Source organism: Lissotriton vulgaris, chromosome 12 (genome assembly GCF_964263255.1).
Source record: "Lissotriton vulgaris chromosome 12, aLisVul1.2, whole genome shotgun sequence".
In the NCBI taxonomy this organism is placed as follows: Eukaryota; Metazoa; Chordata; class Amphibia; order Caudata; family Salamandridae; genus Lissotriton; species Lissotriton vulgaris.
The window spans coordinates 36,389,099-36,406,554 of NC_141700.1; the positions used below are offsets into that span (position 1 = coordinate 36,389,099).

Consider the following 17,456-nt stretch of genomic DNA (forward strand, 5'->3'; position numbering starts at 1 on the left):
GCTTAAGGCTGCTCGCACACACTACCACTAATAGAGCACTTTGGGTTTTGTATTGAGAAATGCACTCTTGGGGAAGCCCTGGACTCTGTGCAGAGTATAACCACCCCGTGGTAATACCATATGCAGAGCCAGCTTCCTACAGGGAGCTGCTCTCACACTCTACTGATATGCTCGAAGAATGGCATGCTGGTGCCCCGACCTGACCAAGTCAGATTGATTTGTAAAGTGTGCCAACATACCTTTTGACATGCCCCCATGAACGAAGTGAGAACCCTCTGTAAACCTCTTTTTTGGGACATACATTTTTGCACTGCATGGATATAGTACACTGTATCCTTCATTCTTTACAGATTCCAGGAGCGCTTGCAACCCAAAGAAACATTGGTCCCATCTAATTCTTTATCTTTGTTCTTCAAATCCTGAGACAGTTCTTCAAGAGTAGGACATTTATATTAACCACATAGGTGTTGCCCGACCGTTCACATGGTACAGAATGACCGTACAACGTGAAATAGCTCTTACCAGGGAGGACAAACTACTGCCCCATCCCTGAACACTGGCTTGCAGACAAACTTTGATGACATTTTCATTTGGAGTCCCTAGCTGCCAACGTTTCAGATTCGTATGTGTGGCATTTTCCTAATTTTAGTGTAATCATGATCGACATTTCTACTACTGAGTGACACTTTCTAGCGAGCAAAATCAAGCATTGAAGACTAGGGAAGCCATTATACCTCGTTTGCGTGTCATGATCGTCTGAATCATACAGTGTGTGTTCCCCAACATTCATTGAAGGGCGTGGACCATTTAGTGAATGATCTTATAGTAGGTATCAACATTCAAGCTGACTTCATCAAAGAAAGAACATTTTGGAATGCTTAGTGGTGGCGTTAGTGGTGCAGGAGAGGCCTGTTGCTTTCTCCACAGAGGATGGCCCTTTAAGAGCAGTTGCTCTACAAAAGCGATTCGGAGACATTAGTTAATTTTCTTATCTGCCTGCAGAGATGGTCTTGTTTTGACAGATTTTTTTTTTTTTTGCATTATTATATACTTATATGAGAGCATCAGCGAAGCTGAGAGAAGCCTGGAGAATATGGCTTGAAATCTTAAAATATGGAACCTGTTTTAAGTCAAGTCCTGTCTCACTTAGACACGAGGTGTTCTTCCTCTGGGAAGTTTTCCCTATTTTATGTTGAAAGTAAAAGCTATGGCATAATTCCATTACAATCCCTAAAAATATTACTTTTTCCACGAATAAAATTTCTCATTCAATTCTGAAATTGTAATTGCGGCACTCCCTTTTATGGTTGTGCTGAAGCAATACTAGAAATGTATTTGCAGTGATTTTTGTTGTTGTTGTTGTATGCCTTGGGATAGTGCACCAAAGGTGTTTGTTAAAACCCAGTGGCTGCAATAATACTTTTGAGATTCCATATCAGCCCAGTCAATTCCAGTGGCAACCTGAACCTGCACTTCAATGCCAGAGGATGCTTGTCACAAACGCCTGAGCCCTGAAGTACTCTGACACGATGAGTGCTCCACGCCAGCTTTAATGGGTCGCGCAGCCACGAAAAATTGCTTCCCATTTGCAGAAATGCAAACAGGCGACGCATTTGTAAGCACAATCCACCTACTTCCTTTCGACTCGGTGCTTGGTTCTTAATGATGAGTGGGTGCGCATGTGGCTCTTGGGAGAACAGAGCCATGAGTTATAGTGCTCTTAATTCATTTAAATCCACAGATAAATAGCTTACTTTCTTCAGGGATGAAACCATGAACAGTCCATACAACAGGTTTCCAGTGCTGAAGCCACCTGCTTGCCCCTTGGTGGAGAGTCATTGTTGATCACCCGTGCTCTGGCATTACAAAGCACTTTGGTGGGCCTTTGGAGGAAAACACTGAAGATGGTTTCTACAGTATGGGGACATCGTTGGATTCGGGTCAGCATCATACAGCGTCGTCCTGCCTCAACCTATGGTTAACACCTACAATTATTTATTATTCATTTAAACAAGATGCTTCTCTGACCCCAATCAGGAGAAATGAGGAGCACTTGCAACATGTTTAGCTAGACGTTGCTCTAGATGCAAAGCCACTGTTACTGGTAAGTAACTGTTTCCTTTTCCTTTGACAGCTCTTGATTTGGTGATCTTTTCATGTGTTATTCTACACATTCTGACCATGATAGGTCTCTAGTCGGTGTCTACCAATGACTAGAATTTAGCACACACAGTCCGGTATACGTACACGAGCACCTGCCTCACCCATGCCAATACTTATCATTTTCAGATTTTAAGGTGAACATTCTGAGCCTTGATGATTTAGCACCGAACATCCAGTCGGACACACCAAGAGAGCTGGAGAAGACCCAAAAAGTAAGTATCTATTTTGGTTGTCTTTTCACATCATTCTAGTCTAACATAAAATTCAAATTTCCCTTTTCTGAGATCGACATTAAAATATCCGATTTGGGCATCTGTTATGTGTGTTGGTCTTCTTTTGGGGATAAGGGCCCTTCAGGATTGACTACTGAGGCACAGATGGACGGGGTGACTTACGCAAAGGAACAATGGATTTATAGGCTGTGTAAAGGCATTTTGTCGTTCTAGGAATCAGAGTAAACATTGTAGAATTTATCCGCATGGAAACCACACGTGAATACACCCGAATATCTCGGAACATAGCTTGCAGTTGTACAAAAACAATTGGAAATAACAAGAGGACGAGTGCTTTTAGTTACACCAGACAAAAAGTGACCTGCTTTAAGCACATCTAGTAGATTGCTCCCTTAAATAGACAGTGCCCACTTCCTCTTTAATAGGGTTTCTGACTAACCATCCATTTTTAACAACGAGAAATGAGTTTCTTAAACTAAGTCACAGGTTTATTTCACTTTTTATTCCAGTTTGTAGTTTAAAAAAAATTTATATTCATTCAGTAAAAAAGTCTGAAACAATGATATCATTTAACTCTGAAAAGTTCAAAAATAAACTCAATAATTTGCATTTATAGAGAATGTAAGCATAGAGGGTATCTGTTCTAGGTACCTGCACGGTCCCCTTTACAATACACCGCAATAAAACCATCTTTTTCCAATGAGACTGGGCAGCCAAAGGTGACCTAATTAAATTTTGTATATAATGTTTTCACTCTAAAATAAAGATTTCCTGCATTTTACAAGTGGTGTACAAAACCTCTGTGAAGATGTTCATGATGGAGAATTATTCGTTCTGCTGTATTACCTCCTATTTTGTTGGATGAGGAGGATTCACTTTTTACTAGAATTGAGGGTGTTTGGATTTGGATTCTACTTGATTGGAGGATAGACAAATATTCCTGACTCCGTGCACTAAATTTCTGTGCTTAGTGAGTTTTTTTCTTGCATCATAGTGTCTCTGCTGTGGATTACTGTGCAGAGGCTCAGTGTGGTACATAGAGCTTGAACCTGTTGGGGAACCCCGACAGGGATTCTCTGTTGGTTTTTAGATGGAAGGCCATGAAAGATATTGTCAATAACAATTACGCTTTTGAGGAAATTTAGTTTTCCAGAATTTGGGGTGGACTAGGATAATTTGTAACTCTTGCTGGTATTCCCGCAGCATTTTGGTGTTTTAGTTCAAATGAATTCGATTTTAGTGTACACATAAAAAGAGTTTGTTTCCCTATTTGATCAACCACCATGAACGCTAGTTCAATGTAGCTGTCTTTCTCCATGAACAATGACATGAAGTACCAGCTTTGAGTAACTCAAAGTATATCGTCGTTCCTGTTTGTGATTTTTTTTTTTAATAGGACTGTCAGGGTTTTGACCTCAGGGTGGACTTGGTGAGGGGGAAGATATGCTGCCACAATTTTCAATAAAGTGTGCTTGGAACATTCTAGTAGGATTTCAGGTGTGACGTTCTTGCAGGTCAGTCATTTGGTGTCCCTGTATGTATTTTATGGCTGAGAGATAGCTCATGAATTATCAGAGACCTTCTTTCTGTGGCAGCAGAATACTGAACTTTGCAATAGTTGCCCCGAGTGGGGTTTGTGGAGACGGCCCACATGCACACCCCCTGTACTCATTACAGAGACCTGGGCTTCAGATACCTCAGGACATGACTTGATTTTGGCCATCCCTGATGGGTATTCTCTTTACAGGCAGGATAGACCTCTACGCAGAGGAGGAGGTCTCGCCATTCTTCTTAAATCCTCCTTTCCCTGCCTGACAAAATCTATTTCAATGCCCTCAGATCGGTTCGAAGCCCTATATTTCTGTATTACCCTCTCTCCATCGGTCTCTTTCTCAGGGATTTTGGTATACAGGCCCCCTGGTCTTAGAGCCAGTTTCCCATCAGAACTACTGACACTATTGGAACCCTATTTTGGAAAAGCCGCCTTTACCATTCTAGGTGATTTCAAATTTCATTTGGATGAGGCTAACTCAAAGGACACTATATCTCTTGTCGATTCGCTAGGAGCATGTGATCTTGCCCAGCTTGTTAACAGTCCTGGGCTGGGCATATACTTTATGGGGTATTTTCTAACGACGCCAGGCTTTCTATTGGGCCCCCACTACCTCTGGTATGGACTGATCATTTTGTCGTGCCACTGGAACTTTCTCTTCCTGCTACATGCTCTATCAATATAGAAACCCCTCCATTTATTCTGAGGCGAAACTTTAGGAAAATCTCGGACGAGGCCCTTGCTCCTTTTGTCTCTACCTCCGACTCATTATCTTTAAAAGACGCAGATGTTGCAGCTCAAGACCCGATGGATTCTATTGCTAATGCAGTGGAACAACTTGCCCCCTCATCTCTGCGCTATGTTGCTCGCTGGAAACCTACGGCACCTTGGTTTTCTGATCAGTTGCGACTCTTGAGGCAGGGATGTAGGAGTAGTGAGAGAAACTGGAGGAAATCTTGGGACCCTAACGACCGTGAGGCCCACAAGTCTGCACTGCGGGAATATAAACGGAGAGTGGTGACAGAGAAGCAGGAGTACTTCTCCAACCTCATAAGCTCCCTCTCCTCCTCTAGGGAGCTCTTTAAAATAGCTGACACCTTATGCTCCCTGCAACTACCAGATCCCGTAGTCAGTTCGCAAGAACTTTGTAATAACATCTCCGACTTCTTTCATAATAAAATTCTTGATATACATACCTCTTTGGAAGCCCAGTGCCAAGCGCTGGACCAAATCGTTCCTCCTGTCATTTCCAGCCTTGACTCCCTAGGTACAGACCCTTCCCGTTCCCTTGTAGAATTTCCTTCTTTATCCTTGGAGGGACGGAACCTGTTGCTGGATAAGACTAAATCTGCTTCCCCCCTGGATCCTCTACCTCTGAAAAAACTTAGAGTGTAGAAACTGCCTTCTTACCCCTATGCTTGAGATAATGAATAAGGCTATTATTCAGGGTTCTTTTCCATCTGTATGGAAGAAGGCTATTGTGAAGCCTCTCCTCAAGAAGCCCTCCCTCGATCCGGCCCTTTTGAAAAACTTTAGGCCGATCTCCCTTCTTCCTGCCCCCGCCAAGATGCTTGAGGCGCATCTTAATTTTCATCTGTCTTCTTTCCTTGAGTCATCCGGATACCTTGACAACACGCAACATGGTTCGGAGGTGTTGATTTTTGGGAAGGACCAAGATGCTTGGTCTGATGAGTGGTGGCCACCTTCTCTTGGCATCTGCCCCACTCCCTCCCAATCTGGGCGTAATATTCGATACCTCGCTCTCTATGACCCTTCAAGCCAACAGGACCGTGGCCACCTGCTGGGGTGTGATTAGGATACTCAATAAAATCCATGGGTATCTTTCCCCCCAGGCTCGTAAACAGGTTGCAGTTGCCTTGGTAGGATCAAGGTTAGACTATTGTAATTCTCTGTACATGGAAGCCAATAAAAGTCTTGTTCACCGACTGCAGATAGTGCAGAATGCTGCAGCTCGGTTTGTCCTGGCCCTCCCTAAATCCTCCTCCGCTACTGCAGCCAGGAAAGAACTTCATTGGCTCCCTGTCCACCACAGAATTTCTTTCAAAATTCTGTGCTTGGTTTACAGAGCTTTGGCAGAAGGCCCCTCGAGCGCCATTGGCTCCCTTCTCACGTGCTATGTCCCCACACGAGATCTTCATTCCTCGGGACTCTGTCAGCTGGTTGTTCCACGTGTTAAATTAGCCAGATGGGGCGCCAGAGCTTTTTCCGTGGTTGCCCCGAAGCTCTGGAATTCTACCCCTATCCAAATAAAAACCCTTCCCTCAATTGAGACATTTAAAAAGGCTCTTAAAACCTGCCTTTTCAAGAGGGCTTACCAATGAGAGAAGGCTGTAGAATGGGGGATTCTGCTGCGATATTTGACTTAGGCGCCTTGACGCCCATTGGGCTAAGGTCGCGCATGATAAGATTCGATTCATTCATTCATACTCAAACAAGAATAAAACCGTTGGGCATACAACATACGAACAATACATGGCAAGCCACCATCAAGTACAACTATTGTCACTTCTGTACACAGTTTCCTTTGAGGTGGGCATACCATAGGCAAAGATATTTTCCAACTGGAGGAACACATGTTTCTTCACAGGACTACGCACTACATGTAAGGGTTAAAGTTAGGTCCACCAATGTATCCAGTGGTTTGTACTTTTGAGACGTCTAAACACCACACTGTGTAACTCACAAAGCAATTAGAGTGGATGTGATTGAATCAGTGGTACCGTGATGCTCCTTATCGGAAGTCCTCATCTTGGGATCATCACCCTCCGCCTGGGACGACTCCTGGTGGCTCCCTGCCCTGGGCACCGCTCCCAAGCCAAAGGACCACGCACACAAACTGGGCTTCATCCTGGACTTCTCCCTCTCGATGACTAGTCAAGTAAACGGCGTTTCCTCAGCATGCTTCAACACCCTGTGCATGCTCCGCAAGATCTTCAGATGGATCCCCACAGAAACCAGGAAGACAGTTACCCAGGCACTCGTCACCAGCCGACTGGACTACGGGAACACCCTCTACGCCGGAACCACAGCCAAACTTAAAAAAAGACTCCCAACGCATCCAGACGCCTCCACACGACTCATCCTGGACATCCCCTGACAAAGCCACATCACCGGACACCTGAGAGACCTGCAGTGGCTCCCCGTCAGCAAGAGAATCACGTTCAGACTCTTCACCCACGCACACAAGGCTATCCACGACCTGGGCCCCAAGTACCTCAACGACCGCATGACCTTCTACACACTCACCCGCCAGCTACGATTGGCCAGGCATGCCCTTGCCACCGTACCACGCATCCGCAGAGCCACTGCCGGAGGAAGATCCTTCTCCTACCTGGCAGCCAAGACTTGGAACTCCCTCCCCACCCACCCACCTTCGGCGAACCCAAGACCATCTCTCCTTCAGGAAGCAGCTCAAGACCTGGCTGTTCGAGCAGTAACATACCCCTCTCCCCCAGCGCCTTGAGACCCACCCGGGTGAGTAGCGCGCTTTACAAATACCATGATTGATTGATGATGTCTTCTGAGGCCAAATCCGCTAACAAAGAGGTGACCATCGTGTCTAACATTTCAGCCCATTGCACTTCTTTCATATGCCTCTCCTCCGCTAGTGCGGAGCTAGCTACATCCCTAATCAAGGCCTGCACCTTTGGAACGTTATTTGCCAAACAACATATGGTTAGTCATGTTTTATCTACTAGCAGCCCTAACAATAGAAGGTAACTTCTGCTTTTTATTTTTTGGGGGAGGGTAGAGCTCCTAGAAGAGTATTATTTATTGGCATTTTTATAAGAATCGCTGAAACTTCCTTCATTCTCCCTATGAACTCCCCCCATGAACTCCCCCCAGTATTGTTCCACCTAAACACGACTCCAAACCATATGGAGCAAAGCCACACTAGCATTTTACATTCAGGGCTTATGTCAGGTCTGGTCAGGTAAAACATGATGGTGTGAGGTAAGTATGATACAACACATGAAAGTGTAACAGTTTGAACCTAGCATTACTGTAAACCTCCCTCACCTGGGCACATGCTACTCCCCGTCCAACAAAGGTTCTTGTGTGTCCTCCTCCCATCACGATCCTGCTTTCAAAACATTTGGAAACCATGTCTTCATATGGTATCTGAGATTTAAGACACAAACCCCCAAGTTGATCCCATATCTAATATGACTTCAAATATGTCCATCTCGGCCAGAGCCGGTAGGAAACCTGCCCAGATGTCACATTTCAGTTACCTTAGCGAACTGCACGAATTGGCTGGCAACCACACTCAAATGTTTTTGTATCTCCTGGAACGTAATATAGTTCTTTGTGAAATAGGTCAGCTAGGTTGTCGTAACCTCTCTTCTTCTATCTCAGCATGGACATGTGACTACTCAATCTTTCTAAAAGGCTGAACCCACCAAATTTGTAAATTGTTAAGGAAAGATGGGTTTGTTATACTACATTTACCACTGTTTACGACAATTTAGCTACCAGTTCACACGCACATTCCTTAAAAGCAATAGTTCCCTCTCTGGACAAGGGCACTTTTCTGTTGTGGTGTATGAGGTTATGTTAGATTATTCGTTATTTACTATACAGGGTAAACCTAGGTTAATAGTAATATTGTTGCTATTTCAGAAAGAAAAAAAGCCATCAACAAGAGCACAAAAAAACCAAACTATCCAATCTTTGGAAGATACAGACATTCAACTTCCAAAAGAAGATTTTGTGAGATTTGGCAGAGAGGCAACCCAGGACACAGATTCAGCAAGTGAAATTGCAACAGAGACCGACAATGACATGGAAATCTCAGAGCATTTAAATATAGACTCTACCCCCCGAACAAGGATCAGGTTTTCAGGCCCAGGAGACACTTCTTCCCTGCAAGGCGAAAGCACGGCACGGACTGCCTATTCCGATGATTTTGAAAAATCCACCCATACTGCAGTTACCAAGGACACGGACTCTGAGGAAACCATGTCACACCCATCCAGCTACTCTGACTCCTCAGGAACAGATTCATCATCTCGAACATCCAAGTTACCGGTTCACACCAGCCCTTTGTATCCCAAAAAGAGGCGAGGAGAGAGTAAAACAAAAGGCACGGTTAAAGAAGTGTCTGTTCAGACAAGCGACCCAGCTTTCATCTATCACTGGTCAAACCGTAAGTATTAAAGGAGATTAACATATGAGAATTTTTTTTAACCCTAAGTCAGTTTCATTGGACTCTTTAACTCTTTGGAACTTTCCTATTTAGCAAAGAATAAGTACATTTCTAAATTCACAAAAGTATACACCATAGAAACTTCAAAGCACTGCTGGTTCGAGGACAGAAATAAGATCAAATAGGTTAATTGCTACATGCAAGACTGTGCAGCGGACACTTGATCTCAAGAAGCAACAAAGATTCAATGTTAAAATGTGATAGAGTGGCCTAGTGTAAATTAGAATGAGTATAATGATTTGCTTACTTAATCATATTTATTAAAAAACACTCCTGCAACAGAAGTTACTAGAGTGCTTTACACAGAACACAAGTGAAAATAAAACATGAAATTAACAAGTGGTACTCTGAACGATAACAGTAACATGGGGATGTAGTAGCTATGTAGGCTTCATGGGACAGACATTCTTCTCGCCATAGTTTCAACTTTGGTTTTAAAAAATTTCCCAAATGTACTATTTATTTTAAACACCTAGAGTTTTTTATATTGTAGAATGAAAATTTGAGAAGGATCTGTAACCTGACAGAATACGTTTATGGAAAAAGTTAACTCTTGGGGTTTGCAAGTTTCCAGCTAGGGATGCGGAGTGCTTAAGACGGGGGCTGCATTTGCAGCAGGAGGTCCTTCTGCCGACTCCCTAGCAAACCATGAGATTCATCCCTTCTGTGAATCTTTCCACAGTGGCGGGCCCGGCGGTCCTTGGTCCAGCTCTTGGACAAGCCTACATCGATCCTGTTCCCATTGCTAACCACGTTGTAAGCCCCGATGCGGTTGAAGGTAAATATTTAATACAAGAATGTAGAATTGTTTGAGTGATTTGACTGGACTGGGCTAACATTGGCAATGTAAAGGAAGATAATGATGTGTCAAAGAGTAGTGTAATGCTCACAGAAGTCTTGGGGGTAGTCGTGTCACCCACTTTCCATTACCTCCCATGTTTCCAATGCTGAAATGTCACTAGGAATTTCTTCCTCACGTTATTAATACATTCCATCTGCAGGAGTCCGAACCTTCCAAACAAAACAAGGAGACACCGCAAGAGAAACTTTAGCATGTTGGAGCAGTTGCCAATACCAGCAGTTCATCTTCCCAAGTTGTGACATAGAGTTCCCCCACTCCAGCCCCCTGTAGTGGCGTGTAGGCGCCACTAAAGCCCTTCTACAGACAGCAGGGTTTTCTCGCTGCTGTGGCCTTCTGTAGTGAACTACAAGAACGTTGCTATGAGGGCAGAATATTCTGAGAAACCTCTTGAGTAAGAGGGTTTTAGGAAACAAACACTGCCCATGGCAGCATCCCCTCCTTCTGTGGCTCCTGGTGTCCAACAATGAGCGCGCCTGCCAGGGCCATGTGTTCCAGCGTGCTGCGCTCTGGCAGAGTTGCTCACAAAGAGCAGCAGCTGCCATAGGACAGTTGTACCTGTGTTGCCACTCCTGTTGGGTCTCCTCTGACTGGGACAGCTGTGGTTCAGTAGGTACAATGAATCCCCCCTCCCACATGACCACTTTCTTCCCTTCTCTTACTTCCCTACAAATCTCTACACATCTTGAGGCTGGTGGAAGCTGAGAATTACAGAATTTTAATGTTAGTATCTGCAGCCACTCCATTGTTTTCAAAGAAATGCTCAACACTTCCATGTTTTCACATGCATTCTATAATGGCATGCAAATAAGAAGATAAAAATGAAGTCAACAATTCTAATTGTGTATAAAGTTCAGGGTTTTTTGGGAAATTATCGAATTGAAAGTCAACAGTCTGTTTTCCACAGTGGCCACCTTTCCACATCACAGCCTTCTCCAATGCACCAGTCAAGTCAAGAGATTTATATAGCGCGCTACATACCCATAGGGTCTCAAGGCGCTTGAAGAAGGGTGGGGAATTACTTGTCGAATATCCAAGTTTTAAGTTGCTTTCTGAATGCTAGGTGGTTCTGAGTAAGGCGAAGGTGAGTGGGAAGTGAGTACCAGGTTTTAGCTGCCAGGAAGGAGAAGGATCTACCGCCCATGGTGGTTTTGTTGATGCGAGGTACAGTGGCAAGGGCTTGGTTGGAGGATCGTAGCTGGCGGGATGGGGTGTAGAAGGACAATCGTGTGTTGAGGCATTCGGGTCCAAGTTCGTAAAGTGCTTTGTGTGCATGGGTTAGGAGGCGGAAAGTAATCCTCTTATTTACGGGGAGCCAGTGGAGGTTTTTCAGGTGACCGGAGATGTGTTCTTTACGCGGGATGTCTAGTATGAGCCTGGCTGAAGCGTTCTGGATGCGTTGGAGTTTTTTCTGGAGTTTTGCGGTGGTACCGGCGTATAGGGTAACCATGAGACTACACTGTGTAGGGATAGAGGCTCTGTTATGGTGTTCGTTAGCAGCTCTTAGCGCGGGGACACGCCGAGATGGCGTTACTGTGCGCTCTATAAGCTCTTTATTATTAGGGTGTTTCCGTAGTCCAGGCGGCTCGTGGCCAGTGCGTGGGTGACCGTTTTTCTAGTTTCGGTGGGGATCCAGCGAAATGTTTTTTTGAGCATGCGAAGAATGTTGAAGCAAGATGATGAAACGGCGTTGACTTGTCTGGTCGTCGAGAGTGAGGAGTCCAGGATGACCCCCAGATTCTGTGCGTGGTCCGTCGGGATGGGTGCTTTTCCAAGGGCCTCTGGCCACCAAGAGTCATCCCAGGCGGAGGGGGAGGTGCCTAAGATGAGGACTTCAGTTTTGTCTGAGTTCAGTTTCAGACGGCTGTGCTTCATCCACTCGGCTACTTCTTTCATTCCTTCGTGTAAGTTGGTTTTAGCGGTGTTAGGGTCTTTGGTGAGTGAGAGGATCAGTTGAGTGTCATCAGCGTAGGAGATGATGTTGAGGTTGTGTTGGTGAGCGATGGCCGCAAGGGGGCTCATGTATATGTTGAAGAGGGTGGGGCTGAGTGACGATCCTTGTGGCACGCCGCAAATGACTTCAGTGGCCTCTGACTTCAATGGTGGGAGGCGGACTCTCTGGGTTCTTCCGGTGAGGAACGAGGTGATCCATTCCAGTGCTTTTCCTTGGATTCCGACTTTTCTGAGGCGCTGTAAAAGGGTGCTATGACAGACTGTGTCGAAGGCAGCGGAGAGGTCGAGTAGGATGAGGGCAACTGTGTCTCCATTGTCCAGTAGAGTTCGAATGTCGTCTGTTGCTGCGATGAGTGCGGTCTCAGTGCTGTGTTTGGCTCGGAAGCCGTTCTGTGATGAGTCGAGGGATTTGGTCGATTCGAGGAAGGCGGCGAGCTGGTTGTTGACAGCTTTCTCGATGACTTTGGCCGGGAATGGAAGGAGAGAGATGGGGCGGTAGTTTTTGAGTTCTGTGGGGTCCGCTGTGGTTTTTTTCAGAAGGGCGCTGAGTTCGGCGTGTTTCCAACTTTCCGGGAAGGTGGCGGAGTTGAGGGAGCGGTTGATGATGTCTCGGAGGTGTGGTGCTATGATGGAGTCTGCCTTGTTGAAGATGTGGTGAGGGCATGGGTCTGTGGGGGATCCTGAGTGGATGGAGTTCATCAGGCGGATCGTGTCTTCAGTGGAGATTGGGTTCCAGTCATTAAGGATGTTCAAGGGGGGTGAAGGTCCTGCCGAAGGTTGGGTGGGTTGGTCTCCGGGTCGGATGTCGAAGCTGTTGTGGATGTCCGCGATTTGGTTGTGGAAGAATGAAGCTAGGGAGTCGCAGAGGGCTTGAGAGGGGGTGATGGAGTTGGCTGATGGGTTGGTAAATTCTTTGACGATGTTGAATAATTCTTTGCTGTTGTGGGCGTTATCTAGTCGGTCTTTGAATGTGGCTTTCTTGGCGGATCGGATTAGTTGGTGGTGTATGCGGGTGGCGTTTTTGAAGGCGTCCCTGGTACTGGGGTCTTTTTTCCAGGCCTTTTCGAGGGAGCGACAGAGTTTCTTGGATTTCTTAAGATCATCGTTGAACCAGGAGGCGTATTTGCTGGCTAGTTTGATTTGACGTTTTTTCAACGGTGCTAGGATGTCGGCGCTGTTGGTTAGCCATTGAGTGAGGTTAATGGCTGCTTGGTCGGGGTTAGAGGAGTGGGCGGGGAGGTTTTGAAGAAGCGATGAGGAGATCTGGTCGATGGTGATTTTGTTCCAGTTTCTTCGCAGAGTAGGTTGAGGATAGTTGTGGGATGTGGTCTTATTGTAGATAAAGTGAACGCAGCTGTGGTCCGTCCAATGGAGAGCTGTGGTGTGACTGAAGGAGACATGTTTGCTGGAGGTGAAGATAGGGTCGAGTGTGGGTCGAGTGTGTGACCTGCAATGTGGGTGGGGGTAGTGACAAGTTGTTTGAGTCCGAGGTTGGCGAGATTGTCCAGAAGGGTGGTGGCGTTGCTGTCATTGTTCTTTTCCAGGTGAAAGTTGAGGTCTCCCAATAGAATGTATTCCTCGGAGGGAAGGACGTGTGGGGTGATAAAGTCAGTGATCTCGTCACTGAATTGAGCACGGGGTCCTGGTGGCCTGTAGAGGAGGGTGCCTCTAAGTGTGGTCTTGGGGTCGGTGTGGATCTGGAAGTGAAGGTGTTCTGCGCTAGCGAGGTTGACGTCTGAGCTGGTTGTGATGCGGATGGAATTCTTATGGACGATAGCGATGCCTCCTCCTGTTTGGTCGGTACGGTTCTTACGGATGATCTTGTAGTCTTCCGGGATGGCAATGGTGATGTCTGGGGCAGAGGATGTGTTCATCCATGTTTCTGTTAGGAAGGCGACGTCTGGAGAGATGGTGTATAGTAGGTTCCAGAGGTCGATGGCGTGTCTGTGGACTGAGCGGGTGTTGAGTAGGATGCAATTAAGGTGGTTGGTGTCAGAACTCTGTTGTGTGTTCGTAGATGAGGAGTTGTTCTTTGAGCCGTCGAACTTGCAGGAGTTGCAAGAGAAGGGTCCATGGGTGTGTCCAGGAGCGGCTTGGACGCAGTTGGGGGGACGGCCGGGGTTAAGGGCTAGGAGGCTGGTGGCATCGTATGTAATGCGTGTGGGGTGGGAGGTACGGGGGCCAGGGGGTCTGGCGCTGGGCGCGGACGGGCGTAGACGGGCTTACCTTTGCCATTTGCTTTTAATTATTTATTTTAAAAGAACATAACTCCTCCACAGGCCTTATGATTAGGGTCATTCTCCTAAGCCCTACTTAGTCGGTTGTAAAAAAGCAGACAGGCAACCTGCATTGCCATCACTAGAAGGGGCAGCTTATTCCAAAGCCTGTTTCAAAGACTTGTAATGATTATCATTTCATGTTGAATTATGATACATTTCTGGCAGCTTGTAGACATAGGCAAACGTACCATGGAATATACTTTTGCTGCATGTTTCCACAATTAAAGTATGATTCTGAAGTGATTAAGCTGTCCTAACGTAATTCTCTTTTTGCAGCAATGACTGCTTATAGCCCTGCTGTGTTCGCTTTGAACGACATGTTAAAACAACAGTTGCTGTTGACGCAGCAGTTTGTGGAAATGAGCCGCCATCTTCATTTGGCATCGCTGGAGTCCTTGAAGAGTGAATCCTACCACTACATCACACTGGAGGAAACCAAGGAGGTAATTTCTTCTGTGCGCATGTTTCCCTTATCCTTGCTCATGGGCAGGAGCAAAAATAAGAATACAATGACGAAACATTACATGTAATTTACACTACATATATTCGCACTAATGTTTTACATTGCAATGTCAAGGCAAGGATTACCCGTTTGCATGAATGTCAAAGCTGGGATTACAATCCAGATGGGAAGGTTCCCAGGTCACATATCCGATGCCAGTGCATCACAGCCTTGGAAAGGGCGTAAAAGCGATCATTCTAATACAGTTGTATATGACTTGCTTGGAAGGTAGTATCCTCCTTCTCCCACCATGTAAATTTCCCACCCTTATCTAAACCAAAATTCTGCCCGATACAATTTTATGCTGTTACTGGAGTCACTGCACGTGAAGCATTTTCTAGGTCTGCCCACTTTTTGTCTTTATTTTCATGGCCCAGTGCTTCCAAACTCGTACCATTTTTTTTGGAGGCCCCATTTTCCTTACAGTGATCAGTTTTGTAATTTCTAGGTGGGTTGTATTTGAGTCATGGATCAAGCACAGTCTGCTATTAACGACAGATTTGTTGCAACCTTCAGGTGTGAATCACCATTATTGGAATTCTTTTGCAGTCTCTTACCACACAAATGCCTTCAAGTGTTTTACTACGATACAAATGACGAGTTCATTTTATTGAACACTTTGCACATTAAGAGATGTGGGTTCTCTGATAGCGCAAAGTTTTTCAAGTCTTGAACTTAGTGGGGAAAAAAGCACACTAACCATCCTTTTTGTTTTGCAGTATATTAGAAAACACAGGCCGCCTTCGCTGACACCAGAGCAAGCGCTGGAGGATGTTCGCCAGGAAATGAGGGCAGGCCAGTGATAAAACACAAATAAAGGATTTGCTTCATTAATGAGACTTGAACTCATATAGTACTGTTCACATCAGACAAACAGTATTAAAAGTAAAGTCAAGTGGCACAGATCCGTAAAGAAAACAGGTTTGCCCACATAAATGTTAGACTAAAACTCTAGATGAAGTGGGTTTAACTACTTCTGAGTCTAAACTGTATGATGAAATAACTGATCTACATTGCTCAAGTCCCTATTCTCACCCCTTGAACTGTAAAGCTTTGTGTGGAATGTTAAACTACTGGGACAAATAATTTATTTAATTGAAATTTCATTGTCCTTATATCAGTCCCAGCTGCTCACAACTCCCAAGGCATTACAAAAATATCTGAAAGTAGTGTAGATTCACAAATCCCTTGGATTGCATGTACGCAGTCAAACTGAAAAATCCAGTTTATAACGGAATGACTCACAATGATAATCCAACATCAGTTCATCTTGGTAGGGTGAAGTCCTTTCATGGCGGTAACAAAAGTAATGTGTTGTGGGCATCAATCAGTGCGGCAAAGAACAGAACTCCACCAGACCACACCTCTCACAAATTGAACAGGTTAAGACCTTATTCTGTTAGCTTCTAGTTGAATAGGTTTAGCGGGATCTACAACAGGAAAAAACCTAATTAAACTGCAATGAACTCTGCCATCTAGACAAGCAAGAGCCTGCGTCTCAACCAGGCATGAACCAGTACTAATTGTTGAGACGGTCTTCTTGAACATGCATGCAATATTGTTTGTCTATACACGTGTCATTTCTAAGATCTATGGGGGGAGGGGGGAGAAAGAGAGATTGAAGCTTCGAATATTGTAAAGACGGGGGGGATCAAGTTAAAATTTACATCAAGCAAGAACCATATAATTAGACTATTCTGTTTATTGTTTTAAACCTCCAACAGCAGTCACCAGAGTTAAGAGGTCTAAAGTTGCTACAAGTGATTTTGGCAGTTCTGTATCAACCTTATCGGGCACGGTCTAACCCGCTAGTGATCCTCAAGGAAGCAAAGTCTTAGTCCTCAAACAATTGCTGTCCTAAACCAATAGCTCCATCAGACAGGCATACATACATGCTCTTGCCTTTTGGGAGAAGTTGAAATCTACATACTTGTTTCAGTTTCCCAAATGTTTACCACCTTGATGCGGGAGCCCTCAGACCATTTCTGTCCTGTAAGAGTATTTTGGTTGCAGCATACTTTATAAAAATAAATGCTTACTGGTAGCATGTTGTGTGCAAAATAAAATCTTAGGCACAAAGATAGCACAATTACATCTCAGGCTGCGAGCTATCGGCAACCATATTAAAAAAGGCCTTCTAAAAATGATTTCTGCTTGGAGAAGGTAGCAGACCTAACCAGCTCGTACTAAAGCCTCGTGAGAGCCCAAGGAAACCACTGACATGTAGTATGCAATATTGCACTGGATTTAGATACAGTGCTTTGTAGGTACTGGGACGATATGGTGGTCATCAGTCTTTGGGAACGGAAGAGTAGATTCAAATGAAGCTTTGTTATTTTCCAGAGCCAGACAGGCAGGAGCATTTTTAAACATGGTGGGAGCACAAAAATTCATGGTTTATAAAACCCAATTATGTGAATGGATTCAGTAAATAATGTAATGTGCAAAAAAAGGGGAAGTTAGAAGAAAAACAAAGCTGTGCAGTGTTAAAAACGTTTCAAAGATTGCTGTGATTATTTTAGCTTTGTGTTGTGTGATTAACAAAACTCGGATTAAACGGTCATGACGAATAAGTTACTTACCTTCGGTAACGATATATCTGTAAGAAACATTAGTTAGTGTTAGATTCCTTACCTTAGAATATCCCCAGGCGTCAGTCTGGATCCGGAAACTTTTGCGTAGCAG

General features: G+C 44.9%; 1 protein-coding gene across 1 annotated transcript in view; it reads left to right on the forward strand.

The window, feature by feature from the left end:
- C12H19orf44 (chromosome 12 C19orf44 homolog) overlaps positions 1-17,223 on the forward strand; it is a 39,542-nt gene extending 22,319 nt beyond the window's left edge. Inside the window, exons 5-9 of the mRNA XM_086946923.1 lie at positions 2,290-2,375; positions 8,593-9,118; positions 9,861-9,956; positions 14,546-14,712; positions 15,491-17,223. Of these exons, the coding sequence (XP_086803049.1) occupies positions 2,290-2,375; positions 8,593-9,118; positions 9,861-9,956; positions 14,546-14,712; positions 15,491-15,574 (959 nt within the window). The 3' untranslated portion in view covers positions 15,575-17,223. The remainder of the gene's footprint in view (positions 1-2,289; positions 2,376-8,592; positions 9,119-9,860; positions 9,957-14,545; positions 14,713-15,490) is intronic.
- The last annotated feature ends 233 nt before the right edge of the window (positions 17,224-17,456 follow it).